The sequence below is a fragment of the Ursus americanus genome, chromosome 35, assembly GCF_024610735.1.
Source record: "Ursus americanus isolate L20-20 chromosome 35, mUrsAme1.1.p, whole genome shotgun sequence".
NCBI lineage: Eukaryota > Metazoa > Chordata > Mammalia > Carnivora > Ursidae > Ursus > Ursus americanus.
In genome coordinates, this window is record NC_142161.1 from 2,712,964 (window position 1) to 2,734,371 (window position 21,408).

At 47.1% G+C, this 21,408-nt stretch overlaps 3 protein-coding genes across 7 annotated transcripts; 2 read left to right on the forward strand and 1 right to left on the reverse strand.

Annotated features, from left to right (window-relative positions):
- The first annotated feature begins 3,901 nt into the window (after positions 1–3,901).
- PIP4P1 (phosphatidylinositol-4,5-bisphosphate 4-phosphatase 1) lies at positions 3,902–7,921 on the forward strand. 2 transcript variants are annotated; one of them, XM_045784898.2, is made up of 7 exons: positions 3,902–4,228; positions 4,546–4,736; positions 5,082–5,188; positions 5,867–5,972; positions 6,179–6,231; positions 6,328–6,418; positions 6,893–7,921. In XM_045784898.2, the coding sequence occupies exons 1-7, from the start codon at positions 4,066–4,068 to the stop codon at positions 7,034–7,036; spliced, it is 855 nt and encodes a 284-aa protein (XP_045640854.1). In that variant the 5' UTR covers positions 3,902–4,065; the 3' UTR covers positions 7,037–7,921. The 2 variants fall into 2 exon arrangements, with proteins under 2 accessions (XP_045640854.1, XP_045640855.1); XM_045784899.2 differs by having other exon boundaries at positions 3,902–4,207.
- On the reverse strand, positions 7,824–10,944 carry APEX1 (apurinic/apyrimidinic endodeoxyribonuclease 1). 4 transcript variants are annotated; one of them, XM_045784895.2, is made up of 5 exons: positions 10,829–10,944; positions 10,366–10,491; positions 9,969–10,156; positions 8,929–9,121; positions 7,824–8,596 (listed from the first exon to the last, which is right to left on the reverse strand). In XM_045784895.2, the coding sequence occupies exons 2-5, from the start codon at positions 10,421–10,423 to the stop codon at positions 8,079–8,081; spliced, it is 957 nt and encodes a 318-aa protein (XP_045640851.1). In that variant the 5' UTR covers positions 10,424–10,491; positions 10,829–10,944; the 3' UTR covers positions 7,824–8,078. The 4 variants fall into 4 exon arrangements, with proteins under 4 accessions (XP_045640851.1, XP_045640850.1, XP_045640852.1 ...); XM_045784894.2 differs by having other exon boundaries at positions 10,798–10,862; XM_045784896.2 differs by lacking the exon at positions 10,829–10,944 and adding an exon at positions 10,645–10,791.
- A 226-nt stretch (positions 10,945–11,170) lies between these two features.
- Positions 11,171–18,127, forward strand: OSGEP (O-sialoglycoprotein endopeptidase). Its single transcript, XM_045784905.2, has 11 exons — positions 11,171–11,552; positions 13,627–13,746; positions 13,930–14,105; positions 15,945–16,040; positions 16,177–16,226; positions 16,373–16,451; positions 17,015–17,080; positions 17,193–17,283; positions 17,505–17,580; positions 17,679–17,777; positions 17,925–18,127. The coding sequence occupies exons 1-11, from the start codon at positions 11,438–11,440 to the stop codon at positions 17,962–17,964; spliced, it is 1,008 nt and encodes a 335-aa protein (XP_045640861.1). The 5' UTR covers positions 11,171–11,437; the 3' UTR covers positions 17,965–18,127.
- Positions 18,128–21,408: the final 3,281 nt, after the last annotated feature.

A 21,408-nucleotide genomic window follows, 5' to 3' on the forward strand; every position in this document is an offset into this window, starting at 1 on the left:
GCACATGTGGTGATGAGCACTGGGTGTTATATGCAACTGATGAATCATTGAACTCTACATCAAAAACTCATGATGTACTATATGTTGGCTAATTGAACATAATAAAAAACAAAATAAGTAGACACCAAATATGGCTTTGGTGAAGATGGAGAGAGTCATGAAAGGACAGGTTTTGGAATGTAAGTGTAATAAGGAACGCTAATCCACTCTAGAGTGAACACTTGGCATTTGTGTGCCAGAAGCACCAGAAAGAGCAGCAGACTGGCCTGTTCCCCTATAGAGCTACAAACCCTTCCCCATTTTGTATCCAGAGGTTCCCTAGTTCTTTAGGTGTCTGTGGGACCTAGCTGGTAGAGGGATACCAGCATCTAAGTAGAAGCTGCCCTGGGAAAGTTGTCTAACGATCAGAACCCAGGTGAAGTCTCCAGCTCCTGTAGCAGCCACAAGTGCTAGGACAGCAGCAATTTCTTTATCATTATATATTTGGGGTGGGTTGTACTTCTTTTAAGTGGAGAGGCTTCTGGATAAACTGGCCATGGTCCTTGGAGTTGTCTTTTCAATTACTTGTCGCCTCCCAAATGTAAGGCAGTTACAATTTGAGCTTTGATGTGGGGAAGACCCAGGTGTGGTTCAGGCTCCCATAGAGACCACACGAGGTTGGAGAAGGAGCTGGGGGGACACTGTCTGCAAAGGTTGGGTTCAGAGGTTACTAGTAGACATCAGAATTCCCCTTGCTTTCTGAGAGGGGATAAGGTAGAACTCTTGTCTGAAGTGTTCTTCAGGACAAGGCAGCCATTCCAGCATGATTTTCAGTCAAGGAGCCTAATAGACCTGAGCTGAAGTGGCCCATCTGTCTCAATCAGATATTTACCACGCCCATGGGCTGGAACCATCTCCCTGGGGCTCCCCGTATTTCCTTCTCCTATGACAATGGGTCCTTCCCATCTATACTTGCTTAATTAGAGGAAATTACTTCAGTAACACCTAAAACAAAGACTATCTCTAAATTGATTCACTTTTATTCTATCATCCATCATTAATCCCAGAATAATAGTCTACTTATCCTACACTTACATAATTAAGGAAATCCTCCTAAATTATTCTTCACATAACAAGGGGCCATTCACCTTGACTTCTGACCCTGCCCAACTTGAAACACCCAACAAAGTTGAAATAACAAAGAAAAAAGTTCCCTAAGTGGGGGAATCCTACACAAGTTATCTCCGTCTAGGTACCCATTTAGTAGAGCACTTTGGTAGGCTTGAAAATCACAGGTAACTCCTACTTTTTGCAAGTTCAAGTTATGCCACTTTGGTTTTGTGAAAGACCTACATTAGTACACGTATACCTCAGAAATATTGGGGGTTCAGTTCCAGAAAACTGAAACAATGAGAATATCACAATAAAGTGATTCAAATGAATTTTTTGGTTTCCCAATGCACATAAAAGTGACGTTTACACAATATTGTAGTCTATTATGTGTGCAATAGCGTTATATCTGGAAAAGTATTTACCTTAATTAAAAACTGCTAAAAAATACTAACCGTTAATAAAAAAATTTTTTAAACCCCAAGATATATACCTTGTCATCACGATCCACAAAAGAAAATACAGTTGGACATAAAAATGTTAATGTAATGTATTTTTGGAACAACAGGGTCTAGTTGGAGAGAGAAAGATATAATCCAAAGGAGGTGAAGCCAACTCATATGCGCATTCAAGAAGTAGCATAAAGAAATAATTTAATATTCCTCATATCTGTTTCCACCTAACAAGTAGCTGAGAAGGGAAAAGCCCTTGGCATACTGACCCAAGATACTGCTGTAATGAGGCTTACTCATTCGTTAACAAGTAACTTATATTTTTGAAAATTTCAGAATGTCATAATTTATTAGTGTTGCTTTTTAAGGATGGATTTCATGAGGCATCCAATTACGAAATAAAATTTCCCACCTGGTGAGAACAAGGCTAACCAATCATCTGAGCTTTCAGCAAGTTGTAATCACTGATCACAGATCACCACAACCAATATAATAATGGAAAATTCTGAAATACTGAAGAACTACCAAAAGGTGACTCAGACACGAAGTGAAGGAATATCTTGTTGGAAAAATGGCGCTGATAAATTTACTTGACACTGGATTGCCACAATCTTCAATTTGTAAAAATCTGCAATACCTGCGAGGAGCAATAAAGCCAAGCGCACTAAAACGAGGTATGCCTGCAACTGTTTTCCCTAAGTGAAAGAAATCCGAAGAGAAATTTCGCTTTTACAAAAAAAGCAAAAGAGCTTTCACCGTTTTGCACCTAGCTGCGGGGGAGGCAGCACGCCTAGAAGGGAACGTGGCACCACCCAGCTCCTTCCCTGGGAACTACACTCAGCACGAAGCCGCCATAGAATGGAATGGTGTCTTTGAACATCCGTGCTTTTTTTTCTCTATGTATTTTGTTCATCTCTTAGCAACAACATGTGTCCTGAGGTATCAGAAAAGCCTAAGAGAGATTATTTCGGGGGTTTGGGACCACTCAAAAGATTTTCCATAATAATTAACGGTAATTGTTTCTTCCCTTTATTCACTTCAGTTTAGGAAAGATTTCATAGGACTCTCTCCTTTCGGATACGGGTGTTTGGGGGAACTTGTAGTCTTATCAGCTATACAAATTGAGTATGGAGGAATAGGGATGAACAGGAGAGTAGGATTGGCTCTATGTTTAAACGCCCCAGCTGCTCATGAGCTTTTCCAGTACTTGTCAGAATAACCTCCATTAGCAGTATCCTTGTTGGGGCAAAGTTGTGACTAGTCTGAAAAATGTCTCATCTTGTCAAAGTAATTAAAATATCCTTATACTTAATTGGTTAACTCAATAAAAAAAAACACTTATGCATACCTATTTAGGATTGGGAGGGGTCAAGAAATTGAGTGAAATATGAGATATCCCTGTAGTGGTAGATCCAGACTCATTAAAAAGGTAATTTCATAACCAGGGATGGGTAGTGGGAAGGTGGAGTCTGCAGGGCGGGTTCCTGGAGAAGCCAGTCTTGGGTTCTGTTCCAGAAGTGACTCCAGCGAGAAAGGCTGGGTGGTAACTTTTTTTTTTTAAGATTTTACTTATTTATTTGACAGAGACAGCCAACGAGAGAGGGAACACGAGCAGGGGGAGTGGGAGAGGAAGAAGCAGGCTCCCAGCGGAGGAGCCTGATGCGGGGCTCCATCCCAGGACCCTGGGATCACACCCTGAGCCGAAGGCAGAGGCTTAGCGACTGAGCCACCCAGGAGTCCCAGGGTGGTAACCTTAACCCTTCAATCCACTTACTACTGGTACGCCTTTACTCCAACTTGTTACAGGAGTTTCTTTGAGCAGACCGGCTAAGCGCCGCCAACGTTCCCTCCTCCCACTACTCTGCCCAAGCTCCGGCACTTTCACTGCCCACTCCTTCAGCCACGCCCCGGGCTTCTGGACCTAAGTTCAGACCGGCACATTTGCACCCCACGGGTCACAGGACCAGAGAAGCCAGCCAATTGGAGACCAACTATAACCGCAAAAAGGCGATGTCTTTCAGTGGTCTCTTTGGACCAATGAGGAGCAATGATTATGCACCCGCTCTGGGCGCGTAACACAGGACAAGCGGCTTCCCGAAACACGTGACCAGTGAGCTGAAGCAGCCTAGCCCCACCTCCTGGTCTGGAGGTAACGCGATGGGCTACGCTTCCAATGGCTCGCAGAACCTCTCGTCACGTGCAGTTTTTGCAGGCCCAGCGGCCTCCGGGAGGTCATGTGACAGTTGACGTTGGCGCGGCGCTCCCCAATGGAAAAAAAGAGCTGCCTTGGCAGGGCCAAGAATTGATTTGTGGCCACGAATAACAGCACGGGCGGGGCGGGGATAGCCTATCACGTGCTTGCGGGACAGACTCGGGCGGGGTAGGCCACTGGTTGCGGGGCGAGCTGGGCGCGAGGCGCGCAGGCGCCCTAGGGACCCGGTAGCGGCGGCGGCGGTGGCTGCGGAGACGGCAGCGGCGAAAAGAGCCGGATCCTTGGCCGAAGCAGGAGGCGGTGGTGGCGGCCATGGCGGCAGACGGAGAGCGATCCCCGCTGCTCTCCGAGCCCATCGACGGTGGCGCCGGCGGCAACGGATTAGTGGGGCCGGGCGGGAGTGGGGCTGGGCCCGGGGGAGGCCTGACTCCCTCCGCACCACCATATGGAGCCGGTAAACATGCCCCGCCCCAGGGTAAGCCGGGGTGGGTCCCAGGTGTTCCCAGGGGAGTACTCAGAGAAGCAGGAGTGGGCGGGGCCTAGGGCGGAGGCGGGGCCCAAGCGCCAGGTGCGGAGCAGTTGCACCTGTGACTGGGTGAAGCTCTCTTCCTTTGGCAATTGCCACGGAGCTTGGGAAAGGAAGGGGCTTCTGAGGAAGCTGATTGAAGCACGGATTATAAGAAGCCCGCCGAGCTAGGTTGGAAGGGTTGAGGACCAAAAAGAGTTCCCTGACCCTTCGGAGCATCAGTGGGGGTGTCTGCAAGTGATGCCACCCTCCTTTTTACTTTCCAGCATTTCCCCCGTTCCCTGAGGGACACCCAGCCGTGTTGCCTGGGGAGGACCCACCCCCCTACTCACCCCTGACCAGCCCGGACAGTGGGAGTGCCCCCATGATCACCTGCCGAGTCTGCCAGTCACTCATCAACGTGGAAGGCAAGATGCATCAGCATGTAGTCAAATGTGGCGTCTGCAATGAAGCCACTGTGAGTTATACATATCTCTGAAATGGGCCCTGTTTCCTAGATCCTCTTTCTGATCCCTCGATTCTAGATCCTGACCTTCAGGTGTTAGCCAAGTGATAGTCATGAAACCCCGGTTTCCCCAGAAGCCACTCACCAAAGCTAATGTTTACCATCCTACACCTTCTACCTATCCTGGATACTTAAGCCTAGTCTTTATTTGCAAATCTCATGCTGTATGCTTTTCTTTCATCTCTCTGCCCTGGGTAAGACCTTATCTTTCTGATCTCTCCTCAGAAGGTGTTTTTGAAGGAAATGCAAGGGATTGGAATTAGAGGTTTGCTTACCGATGTCCTCATTATTCTCTAGCCAATCAAGAATGCACCTCCAGGGAAAAAATATGTTCGGTGCCCCTGTAACTGTCTCCTTATCTGCAAAGTGACTTCCCAGCGGATTGCCTGCCCTCGGCCCTACTGGTAAGAGGCATAAGGTAGGGAAGGGCATCGGTGGGAAAAATTGGAAAGCCCTAAAAAGGATGAATGTTTGCAGAGAATGTAAAGATGAGAGAGCTTGGTGTTTATTTAGAAGGAGAAAAAACTGCGGACTACTGTACTTTTAGAATGTTAAAGCCATCTTTCTCATAATAAAAAGATTGGGATGAAATGATGTCTTCTAGGAGGGGCACCTGAGTGGCTCAGTCGTTAAGCATCTGCCTTCAGCTCAGGGCGTGATCCCGGCATTACGGGATCGAGCCCCGAATCAGGCTCCTCCGCTGGGAGCCTGCTTGTTCCTCTCCCACTCCCCCTGCTTGTGTTCCCTCTCTCCCTGCCTGTCTCTCTCTCTCTGTCAAATAAATAAATAAAATCTTGAAAAAAAAAAAAAAAGTCTTTAAAAAAAAAAAGAAATGATGTCTTCTAGGAAATAGAGAATCTAGGGGGCTGGGTGAATTAGCACGAGATAAAAGGGAAATCAGAGACCTGAAGTTTAAGCAGTGTTATTCCTCAATTCCCTGGGGGTAGGGTTGGGTTGGGGATGGGTATATTACATGTACAGAGAAGTAGAGGAACTTAGGAAGTGGGGGGTATGAAGGAGGGATAGTGTGGGGACCTTTAGGATTAAAAATTATTTAAACATAGTGTTTTTTTCCTTTACAGCAAAAGAATCATCAACCTGGGGCCTGTGCATCCAGGACCTCTGAGTCCAGAACCACAACCTATGGGTGTCAGGGTCATCTGTGGACATTGCAAGAATACTTTCCTGGTGAGGAGGAGTATTGGGAAGCCTTGGGAAGGAGGAGGAGAAACAGAAATAATCATGAGTGTATTTCTGAGTTATGACAATGCATCCTAAGAAGGCTTGTTCTAATTTCCCTTCAGTTCCATTTCCTACCCTCCCCTGCCCCAGGGCCTTCACTGGACATGACCCTGCTTCTATTAATTGGTTTCTCCCCTTTTTGTTCTCCATAGTGGACAGAGTTCACAGACCGAACCTTGGCCCGTTGCCCTCACTGCAGGAAAGTGTAAGTGATTGGAAAGTGGCATTGTTTAGCTGGTAATTAACATGTGCAGGAAAATCTGCCGGCCATTGCAAACATCCATTTGTTTGCCTCCTACAGGTCATCTATTGGGCGCAGATATCCAAGAAAGAGATGTATCTGCTGCTTCTTGCTTGGCTTACTCTTGGCTGTCACTGCCACTGGCCTTGCTGTGAGTAACCTTGATCCAGCCCCTTTTATTCTTCAGCCTCATCTCCATAGCCTAAGATTTGAGAAATGGCTGCCCTTAAAGTGAAAGAAACGGAGGGGTTTTGTTTGTTTTGTCCTGTTTTAATGTGTAGGTGAGCTGAAGTTGGAGGTAACTGATAAACAATCTTCATTGTTACTATAGGAGTAAAAACCAGCCATCTTTATTGCAGAAGATAGGGCAATGGGAGAAGTGGGTTAAATTGAAGAGTTGCTTAGGAAACCTAGCTCACCTGTCAGACGCTAAGAAAAACTGACAGATGTCTGGGATTGTTATGACTTATGTACCTGCCTAGGGGAAGGGGAGCAGCCTTTAAGAAGGTCCCTGAAGGTGGATGCACATGGATAGGGAACCAGGAATTGAAGCTTCCATTCTGTTACTAGGGTTTCTAGAAAGTGGTAAGAGATCAACAGTAACCTCACCTTCCTTTTTCATCAGTTTGGCACATGGAAGCATGCACGGCGATATGGAGGCATCTATGCAGCCTGGGCATTTGTCATCCTGTTGGCTGTGCTGTGTTTGGGCCGGGCCCTCTATTGGGCCTGTATGAAGGTCAGCCACCCTGTCCAGAATTTCTCCTGAGCTCCACGAAGACCCACAGACTGTGCCTGGCCCCTCCCTGGTGGGGACAGTGACACTACAAAGGGAACCGTGGTAAAAGGCTTCCTTGGCTTCTGTGAGGGGAGCCAAGCAGCTGCCTTCCTTTTTCCTGGGGAGAGGTGGGAAGGAACCAGGCCCTCACCTAGGTTTGGAGGAGTAGAGAAGACCACTGCTGGCCATCTGCTTTCCTCCAAGGGCTGCTGTGTTTAGGGTGAAATAGGCAGAATGTTGCCCCTAAACCTGGGTCCTGAAAGAGGGTTCTAGCCTTGTCCTTCCTAATATGCTCCCTGAGAGCCATTCCTGTCCCTTAAACATTCCAGGGCAGGGTGGGGGTGGGTAGCCCTGGGGGTTCCCTCCCTCTTGTGCACCGTTAGGACCTTGCTGCTGCTATTGCACTTCACCAGGGGCTGGCTCTGGCCTCAGTACCCTCAGTCTCCTCTCCCCCCATTCCGTGTCCTGGGGGGGTGGGGTCAGCCGCTGCTCTGTACAGAACCACAGGAACTGATGTGTACATAACTATTTAATGTGGGGTATGTTCCCCTAGTCCTGTATTTCCCTTAATTCCTCCTTCCAACCTTACTCCCTAGTTGTACTATTTAACTGGGCTGGGTAGGGTTGCTCTGTCTTGGGGGAGGCTAGGGATTCATCCTGTGCTTGTAAATAAATAAGGTCATGACTATCCTTTCCCAGTTGTTTATCTTTATATATGAAAAAACAAGGAGGGGAATTTGTAGCCCCACAAAGGGGTAGAATACAAAGACAGCAAGGCTGAAACTATGGCTCTTTATTTTCATGTGGACAGTTCAAAAGAAGTCATCAGTAGCTTTTGTTTAATGTAAAAAAAAAAAAAATGGGTTTAAAGAAAAGCATCAGTAGGAGCCTGGTTGAAGGATTTGTATTTTTAGAAGGGAAATACAGTGCAGATATCTCTAGAGAGCAGTTTTTAAAGAAGTTAAGGGAGGTTAAGTTTTAAAGCTAGCTTTGGGGACTTGTTTCCCAGGCTTAAAGTAATTTGGGGGTGGTGTCACAGTGCTAAGTATAGGGTGATAGGACAGTGGTCACTGCCTAGGGCCTTGGAACGGATCTTGCTGTCACACAATGCAGGTAAGAGAGAGTGAGACAACAAAAAGTAATCAAGGCGCCAACCGACATTTTTGGATCGAGCATTCATCATGTAGGTCCAAAAGGTATAGGCATAGGCTGTGTTGGGGTAGAGGTGTCGGAAACTGTCAGCCAGTGGCACGGCCTGTAGTAATTCCCCAAAGCCTTGACGCTCTTGTGGAGTGAAGCCAGCATTCTTTTTGTTTCCCTTGGGGTTGCGAAGATCGATTTCTTCATGAGCCACATTGAGGTCCCCACATAGCACAAGGGGCTTGCGGGAAGCCAAACCCTTCAGGAATTTGCGGAAGGCTTCATCCCAGCGCTGCCGGTACTCCAAGCGTACCAGCCCTCGGCCTGCATTAGGCACATAGGCCGTTACCAGGACAAATGCATCAAATTCAGCCACAATCACTCGGCCTTCCTGATCATGTTCCTCCTCACCTACGGAAATGATGAAACAAAATCAGCATAAAAAAATGTAAGAAGGAGCGCCTGGGAGGTTCAGTTGTTAAGCATCTGCCTTCGGCACAAGTCAGGATCCCAGGGTCCTGGGACTGAGCCCCGTGTTGGGCTCTCTGCTCAGTGGGAAGCCTGCTTCTCCCTTTCCCACTCCCCCTGCCTGTGTTCCCTCTCACGCTCGGTCAAATAAAATCTTTAGAAAAAAAGTTTTAAGAAAAGGGAAAGCAAAGAAAGTAATTCACATTAGGGGCTGAAGTGGGGTATTAGCAACCGGTTTGGAAGAGCTCAGGGATTAGGAATCAACAGGGTCTCACCGATGCCATAGGAGACTTTGAGTGGGCACTGGCGGGAGAGCAGGCCCACACCACTGTACCCTTCCTTGTCTGAAGGAGCTGACCAGTACTGATGGGATAGGCCAGATAACTCTTGAAGTTCAGCTGGTAGTTTGTTCTCTGAACATTTGGTTTCTTGGAGGCAGAGGATATCTGGGGCTTCTTCCTTTACCCACTGTGAGTGAAAAGTAGAAAAAGTACTATCAATTCAGACATTTACCGAAGACTGTGCCAAGTACTGAGCTAGACTGCTTAGACACAGTCACTATGCTTAAACTTAATAGTCTAGTAAGCACAAGGGTGCCTGGGTGCCTCAATCGGTTAAACATCTGCCTTCAGCTCAGGTCATGATTTCAGGATCCTGGGATGAGCCCCAATTGGGCTCCTTGCTCAGTGGAGTGTCTGCTTCTCCCTCTCCGTTCACCCCTCCTCCCTCGCCAACCACCCCCCCCCCGCCCCGTGCACATACTCTCTTATAAAGTATAAAGAAAAAAAAAGCAATAAGCACAACATTTAAACAATTCTAAATTCTATAACTGGCAACTAACGGAGAAAGATAAAATGAGTGTTACATGCAATACTAAGGAGACTATTTCAAAGGCAACCGATAGCCACATAAGATTTTTAAGCATTAGGTTTAAAATTTTAAGTGAACTCCAGGCCACATGTGGGGCTCCAACTCATGGCTGCCCCAACCATCCAGGCATCCCTAAACAGTAGTTATTTAAATGGAAGATACACTGGAGATGAAATGAAACAAGTCCAATAACAAGGTTTTTGTAACACGCTGGGGAAGAGATAAAGCCATTAATTAAAACAATGGAAATGGAAGTTGAAAAAGTGGACATTTCAGAAATACAGTAGTTATAACTTGGTGAAGCCCCTCCTTTTAACTCTCCCACCAAAAAAAACTACAAAGGAAAAATAAAACCTACATGTTGGGACTAAAATGGGAAAAAATTAAATCCCAAGATCATTCAGTACTGAAGAATATTCCTTCCCCCTCCCTGAATTCCACTCACATCTAAACCTTTCTTCTTAATCCAGGCTCGAAGCCCATCCACATTCCAGGAGCAGATCTTGAGGGTGGCCGATTTACCACTGGGCGCGGTTTTCTGATCTGGGGGGTCCTCATACAGGACTGGTCCCTCTCCTGCTGCCTCTTTTTCGTTTTTCTTTGTTCCCGCCTTACTCTTCTTGGCTTCTGGCTCTATAAAATAAGTAATATACAATGATAAAAAGCTGACAGAAAGCAACTTTGATCCGATTTAACTAGAGACCCACTGAAACGCTACGGTTGCTGAGACTTCTTTACAAACTGCAAGAGTACACCAAGTAGGTTCCTACTTTCCGTTCACCGAAGGAATCAGAAATACCCCCACGGCATCCTCTAGGGAGAGGCTCATTTCGTTTTCTTACCAATCTTGGGTTCTTCCCCGTCTTCTGCCACAGCTCCCTTTTTCCCACGCTTCGGCATCACTGTAACGAGCGCCCTTCTGAACCTGTACCACGTCGCCCACCGAAACAGTATTTTTACCGCGTTACCTGCAGACGATAAGAGGTCGTGAAATCAGCTAAGGCTGGGGAAAAGACTCCTCCCTCGGGCGCCCCCGCATTAGGTACTGCCTTTCAAACCCTATTATCTCTGAATCCTTTCCCCGCCTCCATGCACCACAGGACCTTCAGCCCCTCACCCACAAGATTAGATCATTTCAGGGTGCCTTGTGCCGTCCTCGCGAGATCTGCCCTCCGGCCAATCGAGGGCCTTAATAAGGGTTCTGACTTAGACTTGCGGATCAGACGTCCAAGAAGCCCCTCTGCTGGGCAAACAAGAGTAACCCTGTATCTGACCTGCTCGGGTCCCAGCCTGGCTCCTCCTTACCCGAGCACAAAGAATGGTGCACGCAGTACCCCCACGTGGGTAACAGGAGTGGTCACGTGACCTAAAGCGCACAGCCTCAGGCGAAGGAACGCGTGTGATTGGTCTGCCTGGGACCACGTGACGGAGACGCTCGTCCTTTCCCGGCTCCCCGCCTCCAAGTCTCCAAGGGACTGAAGGCCCCAGCCTTTCGTTCTTGGGCTGTTTATCGGTGTGCCAGATGCGCGTCTCATTCTGCCACCCCGACCGAAGATTCCCAGTGCTGCGCAAGAGGGAAAAAAGTCAGTGGAGATGTCTGGGCTGGACCACGGGAGAGAAGTAAAGGAATGGATAGGAATGTAAGGAGTAGATGCCGGCTCAGCGTCCCTGGCAGTTAGGAGGACAGGTCCTTGAAGGGGCCTTGATGGGACACCGCGACGACGGGGGCGGACCTGGCGCGGGCGCGCGACTCGCGGGAGTTTTTTGGGGTCGGGCTCGGTGCGCCCTGGTACTTGGCACCTGGGGTTTGTAGTTTTCCTGTGCGCTCCGAAATCCGCGGCCCAGCGCGGCCTGGCGAGGGCTGCCCGGCTCCAGTGGTACCTGTCCCTGCCGGCGTTTTCTCCCGGGCTCGCCATGCCGGCGGTGCTGGGGTTTGAAGGCAGCGCTAACAAGATTGGCGTGGGAGTGGTCCGGGATGGCATGGTGCTGGCCAACCCGCGGCGGACTTACGTCACGCCACCGGGCACAGGTGCGTGTGGGGGGAACTTAGAGCTCACCGCGCGCTTCTCCGCAAGGCAGCACCTTCCATCTGCCTAAACGCTAGCAAAGTAGGGCGTGGAGCGCACTGTCCCTTCATAGAGTTTTTTGTTTTAAGATTTTATTTATTTGACAGACACCTAGCGAGAGAGGGAACACAAGCAGGGGGAGTGGGAGAGGAAGAAGCAGGCTCCCAGCAGAGGAGCCTGATGCGGGGCTCAATCCCAGGACTCTGGGATCACGCCCTGAGCCAAAGGCAGGCGCTTAACGACTAAGGCACCCAGGTGCACCCGTAGAGTTATTGATCCGACTCTCTGAGATTTAGGTGACAGTATTAACATCACAAGGCTGATGGCTAGAAGAGTCACAGGCACTTCTAGATTTGTTTTGCTTTTTTTGAACGCCTTTTATGTGTTAATCGTCAGTTGGCTGCTGGGTACAAAAGTAGATGTTAAGAATGTCAATGGAGTCGGACGTATAAACAAAATTTTACAGTATGATGAACAGTATAAGTTAGATGCAATCAGAATTATCTAGAATGAGAAGGAGAGTAAAGATTTCCACCATGGGTGTTAGGAACAGCAATATTTGTGTTCAGTATTTGGTTTTGGACTTATGTTCTTTACGCTTTAAATGGAAATAATAACACCTGCATTTTTGGGTCTTGAGAAATAAATGAAATTACTGACATATTACAACTTTTAAGAAATGTTATTTCAAGGTTATTATATTGTATTTTGTCTACCCTCCCCTAAAACTCCTGCATATAAAGGAGAGGACAACTGACTTACATATACTTGAAAAGCCTCCCTGAACAGGTGATGTGATGGGTTACTCATTAGAAAATATGTATCTTATGTTTAGCACGCACTCTTCTAGGCCTTTTGGCATCAGGATTACCAAGATAAATACAATAGCCAGTGCTTTATGATGCTCATGATTAAACTGGGGAAACTGCAAATAATTATAATGCTGTAACTGTTATATGTCTAATACGGTGTGTAGAGTATAATGATGTGATCATGCATGGGGTTTGTGGGGTCACAGAAGATCACTAAGGGTATGAGGTAGGTATCACTTGAATTGAGTCCTGAAGGCTGAGTAGGAATTGGGTATGAGGTAAAGGCATTTCTGAGAGGTGGTCAGCCTAGCTAAACAGGCTAGAAAGAGTGTATCTGAAAACCTGGAAGACAAGATGCTTGAGGAGAGTGAAAGGGACTCTTCTACACTGTGTAAATGTTAAAAACACAACAGCCAGTTGTTTTCCCAGTAAAATGGGTTTATTCAGGAATAGTAGAGAATTGCAGTTTGGGTCAGGGAAACTGGCAAAACCATAGGCAAGTCTGGAGAACAAGCAAAGGGATTGATCTTTTATAGGGAAGAGGGGGTAGTTGGAAGGGGCTCTAATTTTAAAAAGTCCATTGATGGGGCGCCTGCCTGGCTCAGTTGAAGAGTGTGTGACTCTTGATCTTGGGGTTGTGAGTTTGAGCCCCATTTTTAAGACTTAAATAAGACTTAAAAAAAAACTTAAAAAGTCCATTGAAGTAAACCGAGAGTTCCAAGTGTAGTGGCTTTTCATTGGCTGGAAAATCTCTTCCTCTTGCTGGGTTGGTAAGTTATAGGCTTCTTCCTGTTGGGAAAGCACGGTATGTTCTCTTTCTGTCGGGGTCTGCAGTTGAGAAGGAGAGGTAGGGTATGAAAGATTCCCTTTCTGGCCTCCTGACTCCATTTTTAAAATTAATTTATTTTGTTTTATTTTATTTATATATTTTTAAGGTTTTCTTTATTCATTTGATAAAGAGAGCACAAGCAGGGGAAGCGGGAGAGGGAGAAGCAGGCTCCCCATCCAGCAGGGATGTGGGGCTCCATCCCTGAACCCTATGATCATGACCTGAGCCGAAGGCAGACACTTAACCAACTGAGCCACCCAGGCGCCCCATCCTGACTCCATTTTAAATGAGATTTCTTTTACTCAGTTTCACAACTACTAAAACAGCTGCTTTGGCCTTCTGCCTACCTTCGCTATAGAAAAATCCTGTGACCTCTGACCTGTGTCCATCTCCTAGGATTCCTTCCAGGTGACACTGCCAGGCATCACCGAGCTGTTATCCTGGACCTGCTGCAGGAGGCACTGACAGAGGCTGGATTAACCTCCCAGGATATTGACTGCATTGCCTACACCAAAGGTATAGCTGGGAGAGTGGTTGACAATGGGAGAACATACCTGGAGCCTGGCTAGGTTAGAATAGCCCGCTGTTCTCCTCTCCTACCACCACTACCCCTACCTCACCTCTCGCATCCCTTACTTTCCCTGGCTCTTTTTTTCCCCAGTGTCTGTAGGATTCTGACTCCCCTTTCTGTCCCCTTAGGCCCTGGCATGGGTGCCCCACTGGTTTCTGTGGCTGTTGTGGCCCGTACTGTGGCCCAACTGTGGAATAAGCCATTGCTGGGCGTGAACCACTGTATAGGCCACATTGAGATGGGCCGCCTTATCACTGGAGCCACCAGCCCAACTGTGCTGTATGTCAGTGGCGGAAATACACAGGTATTTGGAGTACTCCATCCTGCCCTCTTAATTTCTAAGGCACTGTACCAGCAACTTCCATGTTGTACCTCAGTGGTGGTAACTGCAAGAGCAAAGCTGGGCTCACCTGAGCCTAAAATGTTACATGCTGGAAAACCCACAAGAAAGTTTGCAATATTGTGGATTTGGACAGGATAATCACAATGTTGGATGGCATTTATTTATTAATTTACTTATTTATTTACAAGATTTTATTTATTTGAGAGAGCGTGAGCAGGGGAGAGGAGCAGAGGGAGAGGGAGAGGGAGAAGCTGACGACTTCCCCTGAGCAGGGAGCCGGATGTGGGACTCAAATCCGAGGACCTTGGGATCATGACCTGAGTGGAAAGCAGATGCTTAACCGGCTAAGCCACCCAGGTGTCCCTTAGACGGCTTTTATATATGTGGTTCTAAAGATAAGAAATTTCTGATTTAGAAAAAGAAAGAATAGTAAGGATTAAAGTGTTCAAAATAACGAAAGGGTTTAACTTTTGTTAATCTGAAGCTTATTTTTTCTCTGTATCTTAGCAATTAAAACTAAGGGGCATTATGTGATTTGTTTCTTCACAATAATTTCATGGTTTTTTTTTTACGTTACTGGTAGTAAATAAACAGAAGTTGTTATTCTAAGAGTTATTCTAAGAGAATTTCTATTTTCATAGAAATAATTTTAAAAACTCTTCATAAGTGGTAGAAGGCATTTTAAGTTTATAGGTGAAGCCAAAGTTTTGGGGGTACCTTACAAGACGTTTTTATGTTGTGATTGGAGAACTCTAGTCTTCCTTTCTCACAGAACACCTGATTGTCAGAAAAAGTCATCGTCCCCAGCTTCTAAAAGGCTTAACACTTCATTTTGTGACATAGTTATTTAGGATGAAGCACACATTTCCTTGAAAATGATGTGGGAATTTTTACCCAGGTAGAGGGCATTAGCCGGCCAGGGCCTGAAGGATGGCATACAAAATTAGGGACTTGGGGTGTGCCAAGTAGCAGTGGAGGCTTGCAAGAGTTAATGAAAAGAAGCAGTGATGGTTTTCTCTTCCTCTTCCCTCTTGAAACCTGTCTAGATGGGGAAAACAGGGAAGATGATTGAGGAGTAGACAACAGAAATAGAAAGGCAGGGTTTTTTTCCTTGCCCTTTTGTGGCCCTTTTGTGGCTAGCCTTTTCATAGCAGAGTATGATCTACATCAGAATGCAGGGAATCCTTAGCAGCAGCAGAAAGGGAAAAGGACTCCTTACACGGTCTTAAGGAAGCGCTTACTGTTAGACGTCTGCATCAGCGGGTGGCACGCACTCTCCGGGGTAGAAGTTGGTCATGCGCGGAGAATGAACATAAGTTGGTTGCCAGTGCTGAGCTGGGTGTGCTATTAGTGTGGCCCGATATAGGGTCTTTGACGTTTGCAACTCTACCTCTGTCTTGTTTCTGGATACCACTGCCCTGCTAGGGTAATTTAGAAGGGCTCCGGTTCCCTGCCTCCAAGCCAGAAAGCCTGTTCCTCGTCCATAGTGTCGAGACTGCTTTTAAAGAATGTATTAGGAACCTCCAAGCTAGTAAAATGTATTCGAAATGAGACTTGCTTCTGCCCTGACCTAGGCTACCTTCTGTAGGTTAGGAGTCTGCTCCGGGACCTCAGGGTACACATAGGCTTCTGAGATAAGAGCTATGAGAAAGTACGTAGCCAGGGTTCGGGTGAGTTCTTTTGTTCCATTTCTCATTGGACGCTGCAGTGGCCATGTTGATCCTCTGCTATGTTCTTCCCCAAAGCCAAATACTCCTCTTTACAGACCTGAGGTTTCATGGACATCCTCATCACCCTTAGGTGATTGCATATTCAGAACGTCGTTACCGCATCTTTGGGGAAACCATCGATATCGCTGTGGGTAATTGTCTGGATCGTTTTGCTCGAGTGCTGAAGGTAAGCCACTGGGGCTAGAGAAAACATAAGGGGTGGATGAATTTCTGGGGAGCCATGGAAATGGATGTAGAAAGTAGTAAATTAGCTTCTCATGCTTCCTGGATACCTGACTCCATCCTGTTTTTCCTTCTGCTAGATTTCCAATGACCCGAGTCCAGGCTACAATATTGAACAGATGGCAAAGCGGTAAGGGGACATAAGGTGGGAGGAGGCTGACAGGTGGGGCTTCCGGGATTTCCCTGTACATACAGTAAGGAGGTTTGGGAGGGCTCTGGAGGGTGAGCAGCCCGCTGACCAGACGCTTAGTGCCTCATACACTGACTTCCACATAGAGGCAAGAAGCTAGTTGAGCTGCCATATACTGTAAAGGGGATGGACGTCTCATTCTCGGGGATCCTGTCTTTCATTGAGGTGAGTGTGGGACAGGTGAGAAGAGAGCACTGTCATCCTTTTTAATGAGGCATATCTGGTTTGCTCACTGTTGTATTTCCTGCCTGTAGCATAGTTCTGGTCTATTAGATGCTGACTACGTTTATTTAGCAAATATTTATTAAACATCTTCTGTGTGCCAGGCACTGTTCTGGGCAATAGCAAGACAGGGTAGAGCAAAATAAAAGTCCCTGCCTACTTGGAGCTTACATTCTAAAGGGGGGCAGGGGTTAACAAATAAAGAAACCAGCGAGGGCGGGGTGATTATAATAATACAATACAAAGGGTCAGATGGTGATGAGCGTTACGGAGAAAGTGAAGCTGAGGAAGGGTTGGGGGGTTGGGGGTGCCAGGGCAGGCATTTGTAATTACCGAATGTTGCCTGTTCTATAGCTCAGTGCCAGTGAAAGGCAGAGTGTGGTGCAGACACACCGGTAAGCTGAGTTGTAGTGAGACACGGTGATCCTCCAGGCGCACTGATTTTTGCTCTTACGTCATCCCCAAACCACAATTCATTGTTTTATCCTTTTTTTTCTTAATTATAGGATGTAGCCCAGCGGATGCTGGCCACAGGCGAGTGTACTCCTGAGGATTTATGTTTCTCTCTGCAGGTAATGGGATAAAAGCTGGGAGAGAAAGTTGGGACTGGAGCAGCTTTTATACAGTAGAGCAGAACTAAGCTGGGATCCCTTCTGGCATTCTCACCTTATCTGTCCCCCACAGGAAACCGTGTTTGCAATGCTGGTAGAGATCACGGAGCGAGCCATGGCACATTGCGGCTCCCAGGAGGCCCTCATCGTGGGAGGTGTGGGGTGTATGTATCATTGAGCTGTGCCCCTCTTTCCTGTTCTTGGACGTTAGCGTCTTCCTCCTGCTAGTCTAAATCTCTAAAGGGTTTGGGAAAATTACAAGTTTCTGCTTCCCAGCCCTTGCCCCCTAAACCCCTACTTCATTTAAGTAAACACATGAGGTGTACAGCTGGGCCATGTAGAAAGGGCTAAGACTAAGCCAGCGCTACCCCCTACCTCTTCGCAGGTAATTTGAGGCTACAGGAAATGATGGAAACAATGTGCCAGGAACGTGGGGCCCGGCTTTTTGCTACAGATGAGAGGTAAAGGCCCTTTCCCTTTCTTGATTTCTTCTTTTTTTATCCAATTACTATGATTTTCCACCCTTAGATCCCACATTTCATACCTTTTTTCTTCCCAGATTCTGCATTGACAATGGAGCCATGATAGCCCAGGCTGGCTGGGAGATGTTTCGGGCAGGGCACAGGACCCCCCTCAGTGATTCTGGGATCACACAGAGGTGTGTACCCTCCTGGAGGGGGTAGATAGGCTTATATGGGAGGTAGGCAAAAATCAGCAGGGAAGAGGGTCTAGAATCATGAAGGCAGAGAGGAATGGAAGATTCTAAGGGATAGCTGTCCGCAAAGTTTTCCGTGTTTTTTCGCAGGTATCGAACAGATGAAGTAGAAGTGACCTGGAGGGACTAACATGGTTAACAGGATCAGAGTAGATAGTGCCCTAAGTGGAGCCTATGGGAACTTGGGCCTTAATTTCTGTCCTGACCTGGGTGTCCCGGCGAGGCTATGGACTCCTGTCTCCCATCCTTTGAACCTCAAGTTGACTCAGCAATAAAATATATTTGGTTTTGTATGTTGGTGATTGGCTTGTGTTAATCAGGAATAATACAGAGTTGCACTGGATAAATCCTTATTGATGGAGTGAGTGGATAAGGAGGCAGGGGTCAGCGCGGGGTCTTGGCCGACGGTTCGGGGCTGCTCTGGAGCCGATTGAGGGACTTCTTAGGTGCTCTTGTAACTTCCCCTTAATTATAGTGTTATCATTACTAATACTGTTTTCGTGTCCTGCTTAATGCTGACTGCTCTGTGTTTGTCATCTCATTTAAATTCTTCGAAGTAAGTTCTCCTGACTTGCCTCAGAATAGGCTGGAGCCAGGTCTCTTTTTGTACTGACTTGTAACTCAAGAGCAAAACCGTTCCTCCTCCGTACTCTTACTCCTACATACGCCTCCATACACTTCCACGGGCAGGCTTATGGGGTGCCCAGATCCCTCTGTCCCTGCCCCAGCTGCCAGTACTAATGTCATCATGGCCTTTATCTTGTTTGTCAGTCACCACCAGAAGTCCCAAACTACCAAGTCACCTCCCAGCTCTGCACTCTAATAACCATTGCTCTCCACCCCTTTTCTATTCCTCCTGAACTTCTTTTGTGCTCTCTAGAACTGATAGCTGGTTATTAGTAAAATTATCTATATCCTCAACCTTTCTTCTGAATGTTCTCTTTACATTCCCGCTCAGAGCCCTGGTTTCTCCTGAGGACTCCGCTTCTCCTACCGCCTCTAGTGGTGCTGTTTTCTCTCCCCCACATCCTTTGTACCACTGGCCCCAGAGGTGGTGGTGTGGGTGTCCTTATTTTTCCTCATACTATGTTCAGTCTGTTCCCTCTCATCCCTGCCACACCTTAGCTTTGAAACACATGCCGTTCGTTAGACTATAACGTGCCACAACCACTCCTATCAAATCTCGATTTTAGGGGCACCTCGGGGGCTCAGTTGGTTAAGTATCTGCCTTCGGCTGAGGTCATGATCCCAGGATGCTGGGATCGAGTCCCGCCTCGGGCTCCCTACTCAGCAGGGAGCCTGCTCCGTCTCCCTCTGTCCCTTCCCTTCGCTTGTGCTCTTCTTCTCTCTCAAATAAATAAATAAAGTCTTAAAAACAAACCAAATCTTGACTTTAGTACCTGTGTGGGTCATCCTTCTAACGCTCTGGTCTCAGCTCTGTGCTCCTCCCGTGATCTTGTCCCCTGCCCTCACTGCAGCCACTCATTCCCTTGGTCCTAGTCTAGACCTACAGCTTCTCCATATCTCAATCTCAGACATCCCTCCTATCTTTCCAGCTCATACCCTTTAGTGCACTGAATCTAACAGTTCATCTTTTTATCAGGCCCTGAATCTGTAGATCTTCCTTCCCACTGACCTCATCCCCTGTGTGTCTTCATTCCCCTCCAGCTAAACTCCAGTCGTGAGCACCTCACTGCAATGCCTCACCTCCTCTGCCTTACTTGCTTTTCTCATACTTGAACTCTTGACACACTTGAATCCTAGAGCTATGCAGCTGAAAGGGCTGGTGAAAAACAGCCAGGCTGACTCGTCTTACTTTAAATCCATTATCCTGAAACTTCGGCCACCTCCCAATATTCCCCAGTCCTTTCACTTGCCCTCTTTCCAACAACTGTTTTATGCCTTCTGGCCCCTGAAATCTCCTGTGTCTCCCCCGATTCTTACTCTTCTTTGGCTCCTATTTTAGTGAGAAGATAGAAGCAATCAGAGAACGTTCACGAGCTCCCACCACTACGTCCAGCCACCTTCCAGTATTTATACCCATGTACTCTGCTTTCCCTTCTGTTCCTGTCTTAGCAGTATACTGTTAATACCGGTTACTGTATACTCAGTTGGGATTGATTTTGCTCTCCAGAGGACAGCTGGTTGCCACAGCTGAGGCAGGGCTACTAGGTAGAGGCCAGGGATGCTGCAAAATACCCTGCAATATACAGAACAGCATCCACACAAGAATTCTCTAGGCTAATATGTCATCAATGTCAAGGTTGAGAAACCGCTATAAACAAACTGTCCGTGCTCCTGTCCAGCTCTTTCTATGGTCCATCCCATCCTCTAGCCTTTCAGGACAACAGTTCTCCCTCCTTTTCTGTAGAGTCCATATTTCCCTTTCTTTCCTAGATTTTTCTCTCAGCACACAGTTATGCTTTCGTTTTCCTCATCTTAAAACACAAGATTGCCTCTTGAGCCTGTTTTCCCCTTTCAGTTGCTTCCCGTTTTTCTGCTCCATTTTATAGCAAAACATCTTAAAAGAGTTGTTTCTAATTCCTCTCAACCAACTCCCTATGAAGTCCATTCCACCCAACAGCTATGAAGGCTGTTCTTTTTTTTTTTTTTTTTTTTTTTAAGATTTTATTTATTTGAGAGGGAGGGGAAGAGAGAGTGCATGTGTACATGAGCAGGGGGGGAGGGGGCAGAGGGAGAGGTAGAAGCAAACTCCCCAATGAGCCGGGGCTGGATCCCAGGACCCGGAGGTCATGACCTGAGCCACGCAGGCGCCCCCACAAGGCTGTCCTTATCATGGTCACCAAAGACTTCACATAGCTAACTCTAATGGCATAACCAGCTTCATCCCACATAGGCAATCAGCAGCATTTGGCACTCCATCTTTGAAACGTTTTCTTTGCTTGGCTTTAGAACACGTTCTTTGGTTTGCCTCCCAGCTTACTGACTGCTCTTTCTTTGTCTGCTTTGCTGGTTTGTCCTCATTTCCACAAGCTAGTAACTAGGATTCAGTCCTTGGACTGCTTGTCTGTTTGCACACACCTCCAGTGATTTCATCCAGTCTTCTACATTTAAACCGTTTCAGTGTGGATGACTCCCAATTTTTTAGCCTCAACCTAGACTTCTGAATATCTAGCTGCCGATTGGCATCTCAACTTGGATGCCTGATAGACATCTCAAATCTAACACACAAAACTGAACTTTTTTCTCCCCATCTTCATGCTGCAGGCTTCCCTATTTCAGTGGATGACAACCCTGTCCTTCTAGTTGTTCATGTCACAGTGCCCTGGTGTTATCTGGCACCTCTTTTCCATCTCCAGTTCATCAAATCACACTGACTTTACCTTCAGAATATATCCTGAATCCTGGTTCTTCTTACTTCCACCACTGCCCCCCTAGACTAAGCCAGAATTCTCTGCCTCCGAGATTATTGCCGAAGCTGGTGTATCTGCTTCTACCACTGCCCACTTACAGTCTTTCAACACAGCGGCCAGAGTGAACAGTGTTACTGTAGGTCATGTCACTCTGCTGCTCAGAACCCTCTGAGTCTTCCTATATTGGAGTAAAACCAGAG